Here is an 18677-nt window from a genome sequence, read left to right on the forward strand (position 1 = left end):
CTGCATCTGTGCATACTGTTTCCCCCATAAACATCAACACACTAGTCAGACAAATGAGGCTTCAGCGTTGCTTCACACCACTCCATTACAATCTCCAGAGATTACAGTGAACCAAATCTTCAGCTGTAATTTGGACACTATTTGCCAGGTTTTCATAGAAGAGCAACACATAAAAAGACAAGGGATAAAAAGACAAGGGATAAAAAGACAAGGGATAATTATGCTCCCTATATTTGAATTTTTTTAAAGTTTAAAAGCAGCTCAGAAAGTTGATAAAGTTTGTTCCTAATTCTTCCTCACTGAAATGTGTTTTCATTAAATCTTAAAACACTGGCCAAATCATAGTTGGATTCAGAAAGAAAAGGTCAAATTCTTTACTTCATCTTGAAGCATTGATATCATTGTCTGACTATCATGTCAGTGTTTCCCAAGCTTTTATGGAGCTAACTCCCTCTAGAGGTAACAACCTGAAATGCTGCTTCAAACAGATAATTATGTCCCCACAGCACATTGTTTGAAAAAAAAAAAAAAATCTGAACCACTATAACAACTATATAGTTAAAGCGTGGAGTTCTATAAGGATGAACCTGAGGGGATCAGACTCACTCTGGTCCGGAATAGAATTGTTTTTTATTACAGCATATTGCAAGGAAAATATTACTCAACAATAGGAAGTGAAATTAAACAGTTTTGGGAGATGTTGTTCATACATTGTATAGTTATCAACGACTAAGTAAGAGTTAAAGTTGATCTTGGAATTTTAAAATTCCAACCGTTAACAATTATTGGTAAATAACGGTCGAAAGTGAGATAGTAGAACAAGGCAAAACTCTGAGCACCAAGCACCCTCAACAAGACATTCAACACTTTTATACAAGACAATTTGAAATTCAGTTTGCAAAACGAGATTCCCAAAGAGCTGGATGTGGAAATCACATCATGACAGAGAGGTTTATAAAAAACAACATCTGATCTGATTATTTTGATTTTGACTATAGAGGAGGGAAGCGTGACTGCAAACTAACACGTCACTGTTAACATGCATTGAAACATTTGAAGGGAATTTTACTGCATGATTCTTCATTTGGATTCATTTTCGGGGATGGATCCACACTGTACTGTTAGCTGTCGGTATTGAGGAATGTTGACACCTAACATGTACACTAACCGATTTTCAACGCGGGTTTCATTGGTTAAATTGATTAACATCGTGAGTACAGATACAAATGAGTTGTGGCCAATTTAAATGTGCAAACCCTCTCTCCCCCTCCGTCACCTCCCCTTCTCTCTCTCTCCTATGAGCTCTAAAGTTTATTTAGAGGGCAAGCCCCCCGCGCGCGAGGGAGAGAGACAGCAGAGGGCTGGAGTCATGATCGGGCCAACAGGAGGGGAGTGAATAGGTCCCGCACGCAGAGCAGAAAAGCGCTCAAACTGCATGCGCAGGTTTACTTTGGTTCAGTCGGTCGTCCGCTGCAGCCAGACAGGAGGTGCGTGTTTGACAGCCAAAAGAAATATGGGACATCCATATTAGTAACTGAAAGTTTCGTTTTGTTGTTTTTGGTCACTTGGTTACTTTTACGCTCCGTTTCTTCAGCTGATGCTGAGATGAAGCTCAGACTTTTAGCGCGTCTGGCGCAGTAAGGCATCCACACACCGGGACGCACGGCGCAGCTCCTCAGAGAAACCCGGAGAGAGAGGGAGAGAAGGTCAACCTGGAGATCTACTAATGGATTTATTATAAACTTTGATTGCGTGAAAAATATTTGTTAATATACTTTTTTTGGGGGGGGTTTATGTTTACTAATGTGTAAATCAACTCTCTCCTTGTGCGCAACGGATGAGATTCGATCTATTTTTTTTCCTGCTTTTCTGTGTTTTTGGAGGGGATGTTCTGTATCGCAGCACGGATAACAGATAACTGTCTTTCTTGGCACTAATGAAGAATCTCTCCATGATGTTACAGTCTCATCGGCCCAGGTTTCATTGGGCCACGGTACACTGCCATCACTTCATATCACCACATAGCTGGGGGTCCTGTTGTGTTTAGGATTTACTAAACCTGCACCTTCTGCTGCCGACTCTGGACAAAAAAAAACAAAAAACGGAATCTTACTATTTAAGTGTCCCGGTGAAAATTTGACATTTGGCTCTAGGAGTCTCATATCTGGGCTACTATGCAATTACAACTGATCTCCTTTGTTTTGATCATCTTGCACTGCATGGATTACACTGGTGGTCAGCAGCACAGCAGCTCCAGGCACCGGCAACATAAACGTGAGTATAACGTGGGACGCAGCGCTGTGGTGCAGGTGTTTCTCACCTTGTATTCAATTGTTTTATTTTTTATTTTAGTAAAAACATGTCAGGTCCTGAAATATGTATTGACAAATTGCATCGTTGTTCTAATTTGACATAAAACAAGTTTTTATATTGATAACAAGGATAATGGTTTGAGTCTCGATAAACCACGGGGTGTGCGCGAAATGTTTCACTTTTAAATCTCACGTAAGAAAAATAATATAAATATTAAAGAAATATCCCGTATCAAATTGACTGTTAAACCTCGGAAAGATACTCACACCGTGGAACATCTTTATAGTACTCTAAGGGCATTTTGATTCAAATTATTATTATTATTATTATTATTATTAGATTACTTGTCACTAATTAATAATAATAATAATAATAACCTTTTTCTTTCAAAAGTCTCTGATTTGGCATTGGCATTCTGTCCTTCATGATGCATTTTAACATTTAATTATACATAATTAATTTACTCCGTGTTAGTTTTATGCCCATTAACAGTCCACTTTTTTTTTTACTATGTCGGACCTTTAATTGATGTTCACCTTTTTACGCAGACTCTCCTGATTCTCGTCGCTCTCTAGCGGTCAGAGCCGCAGACTTCACACAATGTCGCTGCCCGGCTGTCAGAACTGATCTGGTTGGAAATGGAGCTATACAGCTTCATTTTCTATAGACAGTGTGATTGCTTACTTGTGTTGTCCTCAATCTGCACCATTGGGTTTTTCGTTTTTGTGCTTATATTTATTCTTGTTTTTTTCTTTTAGAAAATAGGCTCAAATCTCCATTTCAAATATTCTTCCTCACCGTCCTTTCACACACAAATAATTCATTTTCACCCTGTGGTCCAACATGATGTGTCATCTCTTGAGATATGACCAGACTTTTCCCCCCCAAAACCATTTTTCTTTTCTTCTTCATATGCACACTTTATCACTGAGGGTCTCCAGATGTGTGCTGTGACTAAGTCTATTAGAGAAGAGCAATGATAGCTGGAATATTCCATGTATCACTTGCCAGCGTGGCTGAAAACTGTCTGAGATCTACAATAATATACCTTCAGAGTGATGTTTTTATCTTTGCCACCTGGGACTGGAACTCTCTTTATACTACCTTCACTTTACATTTGATCTTAAGAGTACGATTCCTTGTCTAGACCAGAAACTCCCGTTGTCTCTTTTTCCCACCTTGTGACCACCAAAGTGGACTTTCTTTTTTCTTAAAAAAAGGGAGCTGCAGCATCTGGGATGAACTGTGTGTTTATTATGTAGTTTTAAAGGGGTCACTGAGGCTACCTATACTTTTGGCAGTGTTGTTAAATGTAGTTTAGATCAGACCTGAAAAGCTCAGCTTGGATCCTTTTTCTGTTTAACGGGGCGAAACTTTAACATTCATGAAACAGCAGGAAAACATACAAGACTAGTAGCATGCACACTTCTTTCACGGGATATTTAACTGAGACACCTTCTTGTAATTGTTATTTAAAAGTGGTGTTTAAAGCGCGTGTTGTAACTATGGACTTGTTTTAATAGTTTAGAAACCGCATGTTTAGTATGCACATGTTTTAGAGCAGCTATATTAGTCTTGGCTGCATGTATAGGTACTCCATTTGTTTTAAATTTGAAACCTATCATTGTTACCTTCTCCAATGCTTTCATACAGGTTTGCCTAACATTTGGCTAACCACAGCAGTTTTTATGTTAGAAATATCCTACACACATCACTAAACAAAAATGTCACAAAAAGTATACGGAATGAAATATGATGATCATCTTGTTTCAAGAGCCTCACAAGTGCCTGTTCAGTTGAACACAACACTGACATACTCACAGGATTTGAAGAAAGACAAACTCTGAGTCACTCACTTTTTTAAAATACGCTCATCGTTCACCTACATTTGGTACATTCTTGTCAAAATTTAGTTACGTGGAACAAAAAAGGTTTGACATAAAAATTTGAATTTTTATTTCAAAAATTGCCTCTACTCTCTTAGATGCGACTAAAACATTTCATTTATTTGCCATTCTTTAATTAGCATTACTGCCACCTAGTGGTAACCAGGTAAACAATAAACACCTTAAAAACATCCTGACTGTTGGCAAAAAAAGAACACTATGTAACACAGTCAGGATCATCACAGCAGATTATGACCATTATTACCAGTGACCATTATCAACATATGACAAGTGCCTCTAAGAAATTGAGCTTCCTCCACAGAGCCAGATATCTAATGTTTCCTGTGATGTCAGCGGATAGGGGGATTAGTTGGTAGTGGGGTAAATGAGTACACTTTAGGGAGAAAGAGGAGGTTTTACAGAGAGTCAATGAGTCGGGAGTCAATGACCATTCGGTGAACAGGTCACAATGACCAGGCAGAGACAGAACCCCATCTCTGAGCTTCCTGTTTTTCATACATCCAGAAATAGGAAAGGTCTAAATGCTGAGGATAGTAAATTACATTAGGACACATCATCTCCGTGCAAGATAAGGATGAATGATTGAGCACCTGTTATTCACTACTATAAAAGTGTCAAAAAAAGTCATGGGAATTAAATGGGATGGAATCCTGGAAAAAAAACTGCCATGTCATTCTTTGAGCCGTTTCTACAACTTCTATTTTGTTGTGTTTCTATTTTCCCCATTTGTATGTTTGTGTGCACTGGCATGTGATTGTGTTTATTCATATGAGACTTTGTTGGTATGTTATGCAAGAAACCACTCTCCAACTGAGGTTTTGTCAGCGCAAGTGTATGGGCAAAGTCAAATTCCTGCTTCTTAAGGCTTGTGTGTATCAGGCCAGCTTGGCAGAAACACATGTGGGCAAATGGACAAGAGTTATAAAAATTGTCTGGATATTTTAAACAAAGTATCCATGATCTATTGTTAACTGGCGGTTGAACATCAAACTGGGAGAAAACGAACAGGAGCCAGCTTTAGCCATTGGCATCAGATGCCAAGGCTGAGAGGGAAAACAATTTCTTGAGTGCCTAAGGGGTTGCTGATGGTTTGTCTGCCATATGTAGCTACTGAAGAACTCCCCAAACAATGTCTAGGTTTTCATGTGAAAACATTGGGTTTTACAACATAGTAGAATTTCTCACTGAAAGAGAAGAGAGCTTAAGCCATCCCACAATGAAAACTGATATAGCAATAGTGACATCCACATCACCAGCAGCTAAAAAAAAAACCTGCTCTGACCTAGAGAACAGCATGAAAACTGTTACATCTGTTGGTATGTACTACAACTAACCGCCCTCTTTCTTCAGTGCATCCAGATACTACATCAACAGCCGTGTACACCACAGGAGCTGTACGAGATTACAATCAATTTATTTCTCTTGAAGATCCACTTATGACTTTTTGCAGTTCAGAGCCGTACGAGAAGCAGCTGCAGCTCAGTGGTTAAGAAGTTGAACTTCAACCCCAAAGGTCGAGGTTTCAACCCAACTGCTCTCATCTATCGCCCTGGAAAAGACACCTAGCCCACCTGGGTATCTTAGCACTGTCATTTAGAAGCAAACCATGGTCTTTCAATAGCTGATATAAATGCAGAAGTTCCTCATGAAACCACTTTAAGTAAAAACTGTGCAAAATTAATTTTGTGTGTTACCTGCTCTGTGAAGAACAGGCAAAGAAAATTTTGTCTAAAGTCCAGAACTGAACAACACTCTCTGCTATACAGACAAAGATCAAATCTGATCAATCAGTAATATAGTACTTGTAAAGGTACGCTCACCTTATTCAAATTTTATTTTTACTCTTTTTTTCAGAATGATGATACTGTAGATGACATGTACTAAACACCAACACTAAGTAGACCCAACAGCAGTACATCCAGACAACAATGTCAAAAGTGAACCAAGTGAAATTTGAGATGTGAACCAAAAGTGCTCAGATGGTTTTAGAAGTAACACCATAGCCTATAGAAAACAATGTCCATTTGTCACTAAGAAATGGGATTTGGGGAAATTCAGTACAGGATACAGAGATTATTATCATTATCAGTGAGGGATCAGTTTGTTTTCTAATAGATTAGTGAAGCATATCTGGACCACCACCAGACGTTTACAGTCATTTCTAATTTTCTTTTTCATTATTATTAAGCATCATTTTCCAAAGATTAAGGTTTTAGACAGTGGTAAAGTACAATGACCAATACCTTTTTAAGATTGTTTTAAAACATCACTGTCTGATTTACATAATAACCATCAAAACTAGTATGCCTTCATTACCCTAAGTCCAGTGTAGTGAAGGCAAGTAGAATATATTCAATTATTTTCTTCTCAGCTAAATTGAACGTTCATTGTAGTATCATCTCAATGCAAAAAGCCACCAAAAGACGGGGGGGACGTCATCTCATGTATTTGTAGTTTTGAAAAACAATGTTCCTTCTGTTTTTAATATTATAGGCCACACGCACACACAAACACACACACACACACACACACACACACACACACACACACACACACACACACACACACACAGCAATCAAAACCTGACTTAGTGTTCTACCACATGATGTCTTATGAATGACGTAAAAAGAGTGTTTTGGGTTTACATTTGGCTGAGCTGTTAAAAAGAGAAAACTATGAAGACACTAGATATATATTTCCTTTCTGTAACGTCTTAGTGGTAAATGAGTTAAGATGTTACAGAGATGCTGTCAGAAGATTACAAAGTCTACCCCGGACACCAACAAAAGATTAAGTCCTGCTGTAAGCTCTCAGTGAGCAGAAGCACGGTATTTACAAACAATTCCAAAGTGGCTGGCACTGAACTGGAACAACTCGGTTTGGCAAATGTTGGGATCATTGTATTATTAACTGTTTACAAAAGGCATTCATCAGGACTTGTTCTATTTCCATTGTTTGAAATGGCCCAAAACATAACTTTTGACATGGCATAATATTTATTATATACAATGGGAAAATTTAAACGTACACATTACCTTGTTCCAATCAACAGAGATCTCTGGTGTGAGCTCAGGGTGTCAGCAGGGCGGCTGTCTGACCTGCTCCGACTACAATGGCTGCCTGTCCTGCAAGCCACGCTTCTTCATGCACTTGGAGAGAAATGGGATGAAGCAGAACGGGGTGTGCATGACTTCCTGTCCGCTAGGCTTTTACGGCATGCGCTCTCACGAAAGAAACACCTGTACAAGTAAGCACAAACACAGGGGGGTATCGTTGTTACTGACCATCAGCTGCTGAGGATGAGCAATGAATACAGGAGAAAAAGACAGAGTCAATAAAGTGTACTGATGTGTTTTAGTTCATTGTGAGCTCTTTACTGCTTATTTGATTTATACACCACAGATTTAAAGAGAAACTGAAGACCCTGCTGAAATGTCAGACAGTATATGTCTTCTCTTTACTCAACATACTTATATACTGTCTACTTTGACTTTATTCAACCTTTTAAGTACTTTATGTTTATTCAAGCCAGTCCTGTAAATCAAATAATTCCCGACTGCATTCCCTCTGAGGAGAAAGCACCCTCACACAGTGACTGTATATTTAACATGCAGGACACACACAATAACTTGTTCGGTTTAAATAAACCCTAGTGGTGGGTCTGTTTTTCTCTGTCAGAATGCAGGTTGGAGTGTGACTCGTGCTTCGATAAAAACTTCTGCACGCGCTGCCGACCGGGATTCTACCTTCACCTGGGCAAGTGCCAGGAGAACTGCCCAGATGGGCTGGTCCGCAGTGACGCACAGAGGGAGTGTGTTCAAAGTGAGTGTTCAGATTTATCATGGCCTGGACTAGAGAGGTTGTCCGTAAACTCTATGAAAAAAATACACATAACTGCTGAGGAAATGACCGCAGAGAATACTGCAAAAAAGTTCCAATAGCTGCGAAGAGATGAGCTGGAGACACACTGCACTCGTCAGCTACACCTTACTGTTCTGCTGTGTGACGCGCAAGTCTGGTGTTTACACTGGAAGCATCACTGGAGCATCGCAGCTGCCTGTCTGTTACAGTGTTTTATCTGTGCTGCCCTGGAAAAGGGCCATAAATTATGTCAAAACGATGTCTTAATGCTGGCACTCAACACATACTTTATGTATGTTTGTGTTCATGTGTGTGTGGCTGCAGCTAAGAAGAATGAAAAAAAGTCAAAAATCTGTGTAGTAAATGTATGAGCAGTGCAGGGGCCGTACAATATTTGGCTTATGTTTTTCGGTTCAAATGATACAAGTAACAGTGAAAGTAACAAATAAAAGTAAACTCTCTGACAATCGAGATTCACACTTATACAATCCAACACTGTGTTCACATAGGAAAAGTTAATAATGCCTGTGCCACACAGGTTTGGCAAGAAAACACCAACAATTTGAATATGCATAGAATGTAAAGAACCTTAAAGGCAACATTCTGTCGCTGTTCTTTTTCACACAATCCTTTTTTACTTTAACTCAGGCTAAATCAGCAACTAAACCCTATTAATATCATGACATCAAAATCATTGCCAGTAACTTTGTTGAAATGTCAGCAATTGTTGGATGAAACTAAACATTAGTCGTTTTCTCTTTCTTTTTAATTCAACAGCTGCGATTATCTTTTATTACATCACATTGGTGAAATCATTTGATCACGTGAATCATGCTTTTAATTAAAAATGTGTCAAAAGCAATGTTGAGGTTTTGCATGACAACAGCATGATACTGATGCTTGTACTGTGGCTATAGTTTTAGTATAAATGAAAGTCTAGTTCAAAATTTAACAATGGAATTTATATTGGTTTTCTTGAGGAATTTTAATTTTGCTGAAATCACATTACCTAATTTCATTCAATTGTGTTTATGATATTGCTATTTGGAAAAACAATAAAAATTTGATGGATGATAACCGACAGACAGATCAACCAACAGATGCAAGAATTTAAACAAAAAATATGTTACCAAATCTCTGTTCTATTTTGTTTTTACGTTCCCGAGTTTGAAGTACTTGTACTGTGTTCTTGTGTCGAACAGTCTTTGCATGACAAATAATTCTCGCTTCATCAACTGTTTTTGTGCTAAAAGTGAGCATGATATTAAGAGATTCATAACTGTGCTTTTGTTTCTGTAGGATGCCCTGCAGAGTGTGAGTTATGTGTGAACAGCGAGACATGTACACAGTGCCGCCCAGGCCTGTACCACCTCAGTGGGAGGTGCCACCATGTCTGTCCAGAGGACTACGAGCCCAACGACAAACTCATGGAGTGCACACCACAAGGTCAGTAGACTGCACACATCCATCAAAAGTGTCAATCTATTTGACATGAACATAAATATTTTTAACCCCTTGAACGACGCGGGTGGATGCTGTGGTCATTCTAAACACATTGTTCTCTCTATCCATTTTTCAGTGCACTGTGAAGTGGGTGAGTGGAGCGAATGGAGCCCCTGTTTTTGGGCCGGTCGAACTTGTGGTTTCAAGCATGGTCAGGAGACCCGTACAAGGCAGGTCCTCCAGTACCCGTCACCGTTTGGCAACCCGTGCCCCGAGATCTCGGAGATCAAAGAGTGCCAGGTCAAGAGGAAGAAGTGTCCAGGTAAAGAGATGTTAGGTCTTACTCAGTTGTCAAAGCTGCAAACTCAACGTATGAGATAAAAAAATAAATAAAAAAACTTGTAATACACAATCTGGCCTTTAGGGGGAGAAAAATTAAAACCCAGTGTTGTGGGGTTGCATAAGTTGCAGTAGTACTAGATGGTGTCATGACAGGATGTTTTTGCCAATTGCTAAAGTGCATTATACAACAAAAGCCACAAATAATACAAAGTATGAATGGGGCGTCAGTGTTAAAACATATTCTTAAGAACATTCACAAAAACAATTTTCAGTGATTGAATAAATACCACAGAACACACTGACAGTCACTTCTGGGAAATTGTCATCTTTCCAACACTGACGGGAAAAGCATATAAACAAAGGGCAGAGAAACAATGGTCATGGAAGCTCTCCAGTCTACAGCAACTTTAAAGTTTCAGGTGTTTCTCTCAGGTGATGGTGTCTCTGCTATGTGAAAAAAGAACCGACTCCAGGAGAAAAGGAAACAAAAACCCCAGGTTAACTTTAAAAAGGTATTTTAGTCTCAAACAATGAAGGAATAATGTGATACAGTCACATTTCAAAAGTTAGATTTGGTGGTGGCAGCGTCGTGCATTGGATCATTATTCCTCAAATGGAACTCCAAACTATTGGACTATCATTTGTAAATATCAGAACTTTTATTCAAAACTTCCACAGGTCTAATATGGAGGGATTCTACATTTTATCACCACAAAAAAAAACAAAAAAACATACAAATACAAACCAAATTGTTGATCCAAATTGTGCCCCACTGATGGACTCCTCCCTAAAACGACTGAGGTGATGCTTAACAACGGCCTCTACAAAGTGTTAGTTTAATGTCTGCTCACTGCATAAGTGTGTTTATTATTTATGCAACCACTCCATTGTATGTGTTGTTGTTTCTCTCCACTCTAAGATGTTTAACTTTGGTTAAAAAAGTGCAGATTTTAGCTTTGACTAAACAAATCATATAAATTTAAACCCAGGGCTGTGTGAACTTTCTTTATATATTCACTGTTAATCTTAAAAAACACAACGAAGAAAAAGACTTTTTTTGTTGCTCACACTAGTTGCTGCCGACCCATTACACTCACTGCCAACTGTGTATATGACACATGGCACAACCGTCTCTATGAATTCCAGACCTCGGTGCTTTGGCTTGTACAACCAGAGCTGGGCGCTCTTCCCCCTAGGACCACGACTGTTTAANGATTGTCATTGTGGTCGGAGTAAGGACAGTGGTGGGAACACATATGTGGTGATGTTGCAATGGCTATGCTGTGTGTTCTCCCATGAGAGCTCTTCAGACCTTAAAACAGTCAAACCGCTCTCTGTGCTCCGCAGTAAACAGGGAATAGCGTGATCATTTCTAATGAATAGAGTGGAAACTGCTCTCAGACGTCTCTTTATAAAAACCCAGCATGTGGAGCATTTATGACCGCTTTGTGTTATATGTGTACTGCATGTGTGTGGTTACTGAGGTGGTTGGTGGCTTCGACTGGTTGTTTTTTAGCCCGGGTTCTGTAGTGTTAAATGACAGATCGCAGACGGGGTAGGAGGCTGAGATCCAGCCCCCTGGGGCCTCACACTTACAGAACAAACACTGTGTGGATGTGGATGTGTGTGAGCATGTGTGTGTATGTGTGTGTGAAAAAGTCAGCGAGAGAGAGAGACAGTGAGAGAAGAAAAAAGAAAGAGATGCAGCAGAAACAGCTAGCTCAACATCAACATCCTCCCCCTGGGAGGCACGCGGCGGCCAGAGGATCAGTACTGGTTTATCTGCACAGCTGCCAACACACACACATATAAACACACTCAAACTGGAACACACACACATCTCACAAAACATGCCTTCATAAGGGCTGGTTTTAGTGGAAATCTGCAAAACAGTTTAACTGGATTAATGACTGGGAAATTAAGACAGAACTACGTCGGTACAAACGTCGTTTCCTTCTCTTGTGGTTTCTTTCTTATAACACAACGTCCCTTAAGAAAACACATCTGTATGTCCTTCATGTTGTCAGTACCAGTGGGATGGGCCACAGGTGAGCTAACAACTGAGTTAGTCTGAGTAAATGACAAAGACAGGAAGTGAGGAAGGTAAGAAGGAAGGAAGGAAGGAAGGAAGGAAGGAAGGAAGGAAGGAAGGAAGGAAGGACAGATGTGTGCGGTCTTAAACACCACAGACCCAATTTATCGACTCCGTCTCCCAAATGTGATTACCTATCACTACAGCAGCATCCGCAGTGAATGAGAGCTAATTATCTGCCTCGATGCATCCTCTCCTCACTGTTTATGTTCTGCACACGCTACGAGGTCAGTGGTCCGACCTCAGCGAGCCCCCAGTAATCCTCCAGAAGCCCTCAGACACTGATACATCCTCCTACTCCTCTTCCTCTCCTCTTTTCTTTGCACTTTCTCCCTTTCAGTTTCTTCTCACCCTCTGTTCCGATTTCCCCCTTCCCCCACAATTCCTTTCCTCCGGATTGTTGCTTCTTCCTTTCCTCCTTCACATCTTGTTTCACTATCAATAAAACACATTAATTAGGTTCATAAGTTCACATTATTGAAGACGCCTTACTCACAATAACAACAAATGTAACGTCTTTCCGCATCGTTCTGTACGTAATCCTGTCAGCAAGTCATTTTTAACAAAATACAAACTAAACTAGTCTTATTTTACACTGTCCACTGCCACGACCTGATCTGTGACTTGTCATTCTGAACATTTATGACTCAATGATACGATGTGTCGTGACTTTATTTTCCTGGGGGTGAGTTGGTTTGTGGAAACACTGGAAGAAATGAAGACGTTCTCAGTCTGAACAGCTCTACATCAGAGAAGTAGTTTCAGATCAAACATAATTTTGACCTTGACTTTGACATCATGTCATACTCATCATACGAAGACACGATGGCACAGAAACATCCATAAACGTTGTCAGTGTCTCTCTGTCTGTACACAAACACCCCGTCTCTCTCTCTCTCTCTCTCAAGTGAAGACAGTGTCCTTCTACTGACCTGTTAACCTCTATTTCTCTATACGTGCCCTCTGCAAACACACACACACAGACACAGAGACACAGAAAACCCCCCCTGATGATATCCTGGCGGCCATGCAGCAGGCATTCCACTTGTGGGACAGCCCATAGCCTTTAATCCCAGCCTGGCTCCCGCCAAAAGCTCCCCGGACGACAGAACGCCTGCCACGGAGGATGTGCTACCATAAAACACACAGTCAGCCACTAACTACATGCACACACATAGCCTACACACTCCTCCCATTACACTCAGTGGCCCCATGCTCCCTCATCTGATCCCTCTATACTCCCCCTTGTTCTGTTTTTTTATTATTTTATTCTCTATGAATTTGCTCTTCATCTTTTTAACTAGTTTCTTTGTTTGCAATTAACATTTACAAAGTTTGGGGATTTTTTTGCATTCCAACAGATTTCCAATAGTTACTTTGCAGATGCAGACTATTGAACAAGTCATGGTTCTTGGCTGAGGACGATGGTTAAAGAAGAATAATAGCAGATGATAAAATTTGTACACGTTACTAAGCGATTAATGATGTTTTTCTATTTTGATCCAGCAAAATACTTGATAAGTGATTTCTGTGGCACTAATTGTTGCGTTTGAAAGTGGTTACAGTAAATACTTTGATTGGATGCAGACATTTCCATATAATTTGACCCAAATGTATTTTTGATACTGTAGTGGTGGAAATGAATCTTTTATGTGCAAATAACAAATCTCGAGCGCAGAGTGATAAAAGATAGCAACAGGGAAGAGTTAGTAGGAAATAAACAACAGCAAATTTGTACAAGATACTTTTACAAAACGACTACTCCAGAATGGCGATTCAAAACAAGCCTTAAAATCTGAGAATTGTAAATGACTTTTTTAACGATCATTTATTTAGCAAGAAAGATTCCAAACCACAGAAGAGTTAACTAACAAATCTGTTCAAAATAAGTTAAGAAACAAAAATGTGAAAATTATCCAAACATTTCTCTTCATACATCTACTACTGACAATTTTGTTTCATGTGTACTTTTAATTAATTTGGGAGCTAAGGATATTAATTATATTCCAGCCGACAATTTAATCACAAACAACGTGTCCTTGTAGAAAGGAGCTTCTCCTCAGCCCTAACATCAATGGTACCTCCAGAGATCTGCGGACCCTCTTTAAAAAAAAAAAAAAAAAAAGTTCTTTTAAGGTCCCTTTCCAAAAGTGTATCCTGTTTAAAGTAAACTTAAAGTAAACTCAAAGTAACAATGTATTATTTAATAAAGAATTCTAGCTTCAAAAAACAAGTTCCAGTATAGATTCCATTCTAAAGTGTAATAGTTCCCCTGACATTATTCAACACACAGTTTAAATAAAACCCATCGGACCTTTCCAACAAACCAATTGCAGCTTGGTTTGATAAACACTCTCCTAATCATTTCAGCGCTGGCATGGATTAGGTATCCCTTCTGTTCTGACAAAAGCACAGGGGCTACAGTATGACTAATCCACTGAACTTGTAAATAGTTATGGTGTCAGGATAGTGAAAACAATGAGAGCGAAGGGGACTTCCTGTGTTTATAGAGGACGCGATGCAGCCCCCGAATGAGTCAGTGCACCAGATTACTCCTTCCATTCATTCATCCATCCATGCACCCAGCAGTCTAGTATAGTATTAGCAGTATAGTATAGTATTAAATTGGATTTCTTTGCACTTCAGTACTTTTGTCTAAGTTGTTATGGCCCACGTGTTGCTATTTGTCCTAATGGCAGCCTCCTTTTTTACCAGCCCTGTCAGATTTAACAGTAAACAGGTAGAGATTTCAGTCACTAATCCAATGTTTGGATCAAACACTTCCTGTGAGACTTTGGTTGATGTAGTGGGGTCAAATAAAGAATTGACAGGAGAGTGACACAATGTCTTTTTGTGTCTGACTCCCTGTGTCTGTGCCTACTGCCTGCATCAGCAGTTTCACAATCCCCGACTGGCCAGCCAAGCAGCCGAGCAGGCCGTGCTGCTCCGCTCCCCTCACACATGAACATCAGCAGGCCAACAACAGGAAAAGGGCCTCCTCTGCTTTCACTTGCAGGTCCTGTTACCAACCTCCCTCAGGGTGGATTGTGTAATTATCATTAATCGTTGTAGGCTGGAGTAGAGATAAAACTTCAGCATTCCAAAACTTTTGGTTCTGTTTATGAGATGGTGTCACACGAACAGATAAACCCGGGGTTTATTTAAAGGTTTTCTATTATGGACAATGGTCTGTTCATCACACGAAAAGGCTGCTGCAGCCAAGGGACTAGAAATGTGTCTTTGATTCAACACTGCCATCTTATGGCAATTGTAAGCATTGCAACAATCAAGGATATGAAACGTTTCAGATTTAGGTTAACGTTTATTTTTCTAATGACAGGAAATATACATATTATTATTTTAAGGACGTAATTGTTGTTTTTTTACCAATACTAATTATATTGTTCTGTAAAGGACGGAGGAAGAATGATCGAAAAGACAGGAGAAACCGCAACAACCGAAAAGATAAGGAGAACCAAGAGGCACGACGAGAGAGGAAGAGGGAACGAGAGCGAGAGAGGGAGAGACACCCAGGTGACCGTGAAGACTCTGACTTCAGTAACAAAACAGAGCACAGGCGCCGCAGAGGCCACGACACAGAGCCAGTCTCCACTGATGATGACCTTGTACAGTGAGCTCCCTCTTGCCTCCAGACCTTCATCCTACTACCCTCCTCTTGGTCATCCTCCACCACCTATACCTATCGTTTGCCCACCTTGCCCCCTGTCTGCAGGGGAGTTGCTGCTACCTGTATGATTTGGACATACTAATTGTGCACAAATGGGCTGGGACACATTCAGCCGGAAGACTTGGGCCTCTCTGAACCTCAAGCAAATGATTTTCATCTAACACTCAGACTTCTTTCCTTCCACCAATGAGAAAGTATTTCTGTTTAAAAGTGCTGGAGACACTGATGAGACTGCTGTGGAGATTGAAGAAGAAAAAGAACTGTGTCTCTGTGTAGAGGACAGGCACACACAGACTGAAAGACATAGAAGTTACACTTCATGCTTGTTGATACGGTTATTTAACAGTGCCCTGGTACAACATCTAGGCTTTTGAATGTAGATTTTGCAAGATTATGTAGAACTATTGTTCATTACCGTTGTTTAAGATTTATTTTATTTGGAGCAGAATTTGTAAAGACAAAATAAAAGTCAGTTTGCTCTCGCCATTTTGTGACACCTTGATAATCACTGCAAAAAACAGCCTGCATGGTTTCAATCAAAAAACCATTAACATATTTTGTATGTGTTTGACAGACGCTGGTTTTATTCAGATACATGAAAAATGTTCTCTCTGTAACTTAACTCTATGCTATCAGTAAAATTCCTTAACAAGGAACCAAATGCACCTGTATGTCAATAAAACTATATTGGTTTGTACCTCTGTGTTAGTTTCCTTTTCAACCATCTGCAGAATTCATCGCCTTTCTCAGTCGTTACTACAGGACAGGTAAGAATTTTACATAACATTCCTCCAGCAGTACTGTCAAAAAAGCAGAATGCATATATATTCAAACCATTCTTCTGTCAAATATTTATAAATAATCAAGAACCAATGCATAACAAATCCTGTGATTTGAGCTAATAAGCTCGTCCCATAGCTAGTTCAACTAGTTCAATTACTTTTAAAAATGTGCCATTTTTTTTCAGGGTCAAGCTCTACTTTCAGTTTAAATAAAACAATTCAATAGGTCAGTTTCCACTCTAGTGTTTCTATATTGCAAAGAAGACAAAAAGAATCTGTTTTAAATATGACTCTTTTATTGGTGGAGTGAATATTTTGCTCATCAGTAACATCTACTTGCATCAACAGGTGTGACAGTATTTCCTCATTACATGAATATGTAAAACTGACATTTGTAAAATATACATATATAAGTTTTTACATGTATTATGTGTACATGTTATAACATGTACACATAATAAACCCAGATTTAAAGCCATAATTGAGAAGGTGAGGGGAAGAGAAAAGGACCAAAGCAATGTTTCTAAATGATGAAGAAAATGAGGAAACGCTGTGACAGACATTGAGATTCACTCAGATGTCATTATTTAAGACGAAACTAGTAAATCACAGCTGATGGGTTTGAACTAAATAGGTGCACCCTGTTCACTTCATGTTAGCCACAAAATCTTCACCCTTCTTGATTGAAGCATTCAGTTCGCCAATGGCATCGGCCACAAGCTTCTCCTCAAACGCAGACAGCGGGCCAATACCAAGGTTCTTCTCAATGCCGTTCTTTCCCAGGAGGAGAGGTGTGGAGAAGTACTTGCACTCCGTCTCACTGGATCTGACAAAAGCACATTCTACAACACCTTCCTTTCCATTCATGGCATCCAGGACAGAGAAGGTGAAGCGGGCACCAGCATAAGCCATGGAGAGTGTGGCAGATCCAGCTCCAGCCTTGGCTTTAACCACCTCTGTGCCAGCCTCTTGGATCCTGTGTGTCAGGGCTGAAAGCTTGTCAGCTGGAAATTCAACTTTAGGTGTGCATTGAGAGATCAGGGGGATGATGGTCTTCCCTGCATGACCTCCAATGACTGGTACACATACACGAGCTGGGTCCAGGCCTGTTAGCTCTGCCACAAAGGTGTTTGCTCTGACAATGTCCAAGGTTGTGACACCAAAAACTTTGTTGGGGTTGTACACGCCATGTTTCTTCATCACCTCTGCTGTAATGGGGATGGTGGAGTTCACGGGGTTGGCGATGATACAGATCATGGCTTCGGGGCAATTGCGGGCGCAGGCATCGGCCAAGGTGGCGACAATAGTGGCGTTTGTGTTGAAGAGGTCGTCACGAGTCATGCCGGGTTTTCTTGGCACACCGGCGGGAATGACCACGACTTCACAGCCCTGCAGAGCAGCATCGAGCTGGTCGGGACCGATGTGGCCGGTTACTTTGGCCTTGGTCTCGATGTGACTGAGGTCCGCCGCCACACCGGGGGTATGAGCGATGTCAAACAGGGAGAGTTGACTCACCAGGGGGCTGTTTTTGAGTAGCAAAGACAGCGGCTGGCCTATCCCGCCTGACGCTCCGAGTACTGCCACTTTAGCGTTGTTCCGGGTAGAGGTGGACAAGCTCCGGGCGAGGCTAACGGTGGGTCTCACGGCACGGGAAAACATGGCTTTAGTTGCTTTTTTTCTTAAAATATAAGAGATATTCACCTGTTATACACCTCTCCTCTGTGACACCAACGTCCTCTAGTCAAGAGCGAACAGGAAGAGCCGTAAGCCGTCTTCTTCGTCTGTTGCCTCTCGCAGCAGAAAAGGGTGCACTGCTACCTCCCTCAGGGCCTTTGGAGAACTGCGTTTATATTTCTAATAGCTCCGCTTATACCGTATGGGGATTCGTATTTTATTTAATAATTTAATTCATGTAAATATGGAGTTAAAGATCATATTACTTATTATATTATATACCGAACCGTACCTGAACCGACATTTCTACGTTTTTTTACAGTACAGTTGTATACAGTCTATTTTATTATACTTCAAAGGATCACAGACTTCTCTTTGGCTAGATTTTATAATTGCAATTAGTATTGTTTGTTAAAATATTTAGACTTTTCATTTTTCATTTAAATATGATTTGCTCTGTATCAGTTAACTAATATTCAATATTCAGTCTTCTGTTTCCCACACTGGTTGTTATGCACAGATGTGTCATACTAAACCCCCAGACAATAAAAATGTAAAATGGTGAAGGTTCCAAT

At 40.2% G+C, this 18677-nt stretch overlaps 2 protein-coding genes and 1 long non-coding RNA gene across 4 annotated transcripts in view; 1 reads left to right on the top strand and 2 right to left on the bottom strand.

Moving 5' to 3' along the window:
• The window catches only part of LOC112487915 (uncharacterized), an 82675-nt gene extending 75317 nt beyond the window's left edge, over positions 1–7358 (bottom strand). The window contains exon 1 of the long non-coding RNA XR_003051467.1: positions 7256–7358. This is a non-coding gene — a long non-coding RNA (uncharacterized LOC112487915). The remainder of the gene's footprint in view (positions 1–7255) is intronic.
• rspo3 (R-spondin 3) lies at positions 533–16822 on the top strand. Of its 2 annotated transcripts, XM_025061388.1 has the most exons (7): positions 533–1487; positions 1595–2274; positions 7273–7467; positions 7899–8042; positions 9381–9527; positions 9661–9846; positions 15373–16822. In XM_025061388.1, exons 2-7 carry the CDS (start codon positions 2175–2177, stop codon positions 15591–15593), a joined length of 993 nt encoding a protein of 330 aa, XP_024917156.1. In that variant the 5' UTR covers positions 533–1487; positions 1595–2174; the 3' UTR covers positions 15594–16822. The 2 variants fall into 2 exon arrangements, with proteins under 2 accessions (XP_024917156.1, XP_008321878.1); XM_008323656.3 differs by having other exon boundaries at positions 533–2274.
• On the bottom strand, positions 16707–18206 carry mdh2 (malate dehydrogenase 2, NAD (mitochondrial)). Its single transcript, XM_008323657.3, has one exon. It carries the CDS (start codon positions 18085–18087, stop codon positions 17074–17076), a length of 1014 nt encoding a protein of 337 aa, XP_008321879.1. The 5' UTR covers positions 18088–18206; the 3' UTR covers positions 16707–17073.
• Between the last annotated feature and the right edge of the window lie 471 nt (positions 18207–18677).

The sequence above is a fragment of the Cynoglossus semilaevis genome, chromosome 13 (assembly GCF_000523025.1).
Source record: "Cynoglossus semilaevis isolate Cse_v1.0 chromosome 13, Cse_v1.0, whole genome shotgun sequence".
Lineage (NCBI taxonomy): Eukaryota > Metazoa > Chordata > Actinopteri > Pleuronectiformes > Cynoglossidae > Cynoglossus > Cynoglossus semilaevis.

What these genes read in the sequence shown, in the direction of transcription:
- rspo3 (XM_008323656.3), top strand. Translation starts at nt 2,175, where the DNA reads ATGCAATTACAACTGATCTCCTTTGTTTTGATCATCTTGCACTGCATG. An exon ending in CAGGCACCGGCAACATAAAC is followed by an intron (nt 2,275 to 7,272) that starts GTGAGTATAACG and finishes TCCAATCAACAG; the next exon opens with AGATCTCTGGTGTGAGCTCA. An exon ending in CAAGAGGAAGAAGTGTCCAG is followed by an intron (nt 9,847 to 15,372) that starts GTAAAGAGATGT and finishes TGTTCTGTAAAG; the next exon opens with GACGGAGGAAGAATGATCGA.
- mdh2 (XM_008323657.3), bottom strand. Translation starts at nt 18,087, where the DNA reads ATGTTTTCCCGTGCCGTGAGACCCACCGTTAGCCTCGCCCGGAGCTTG.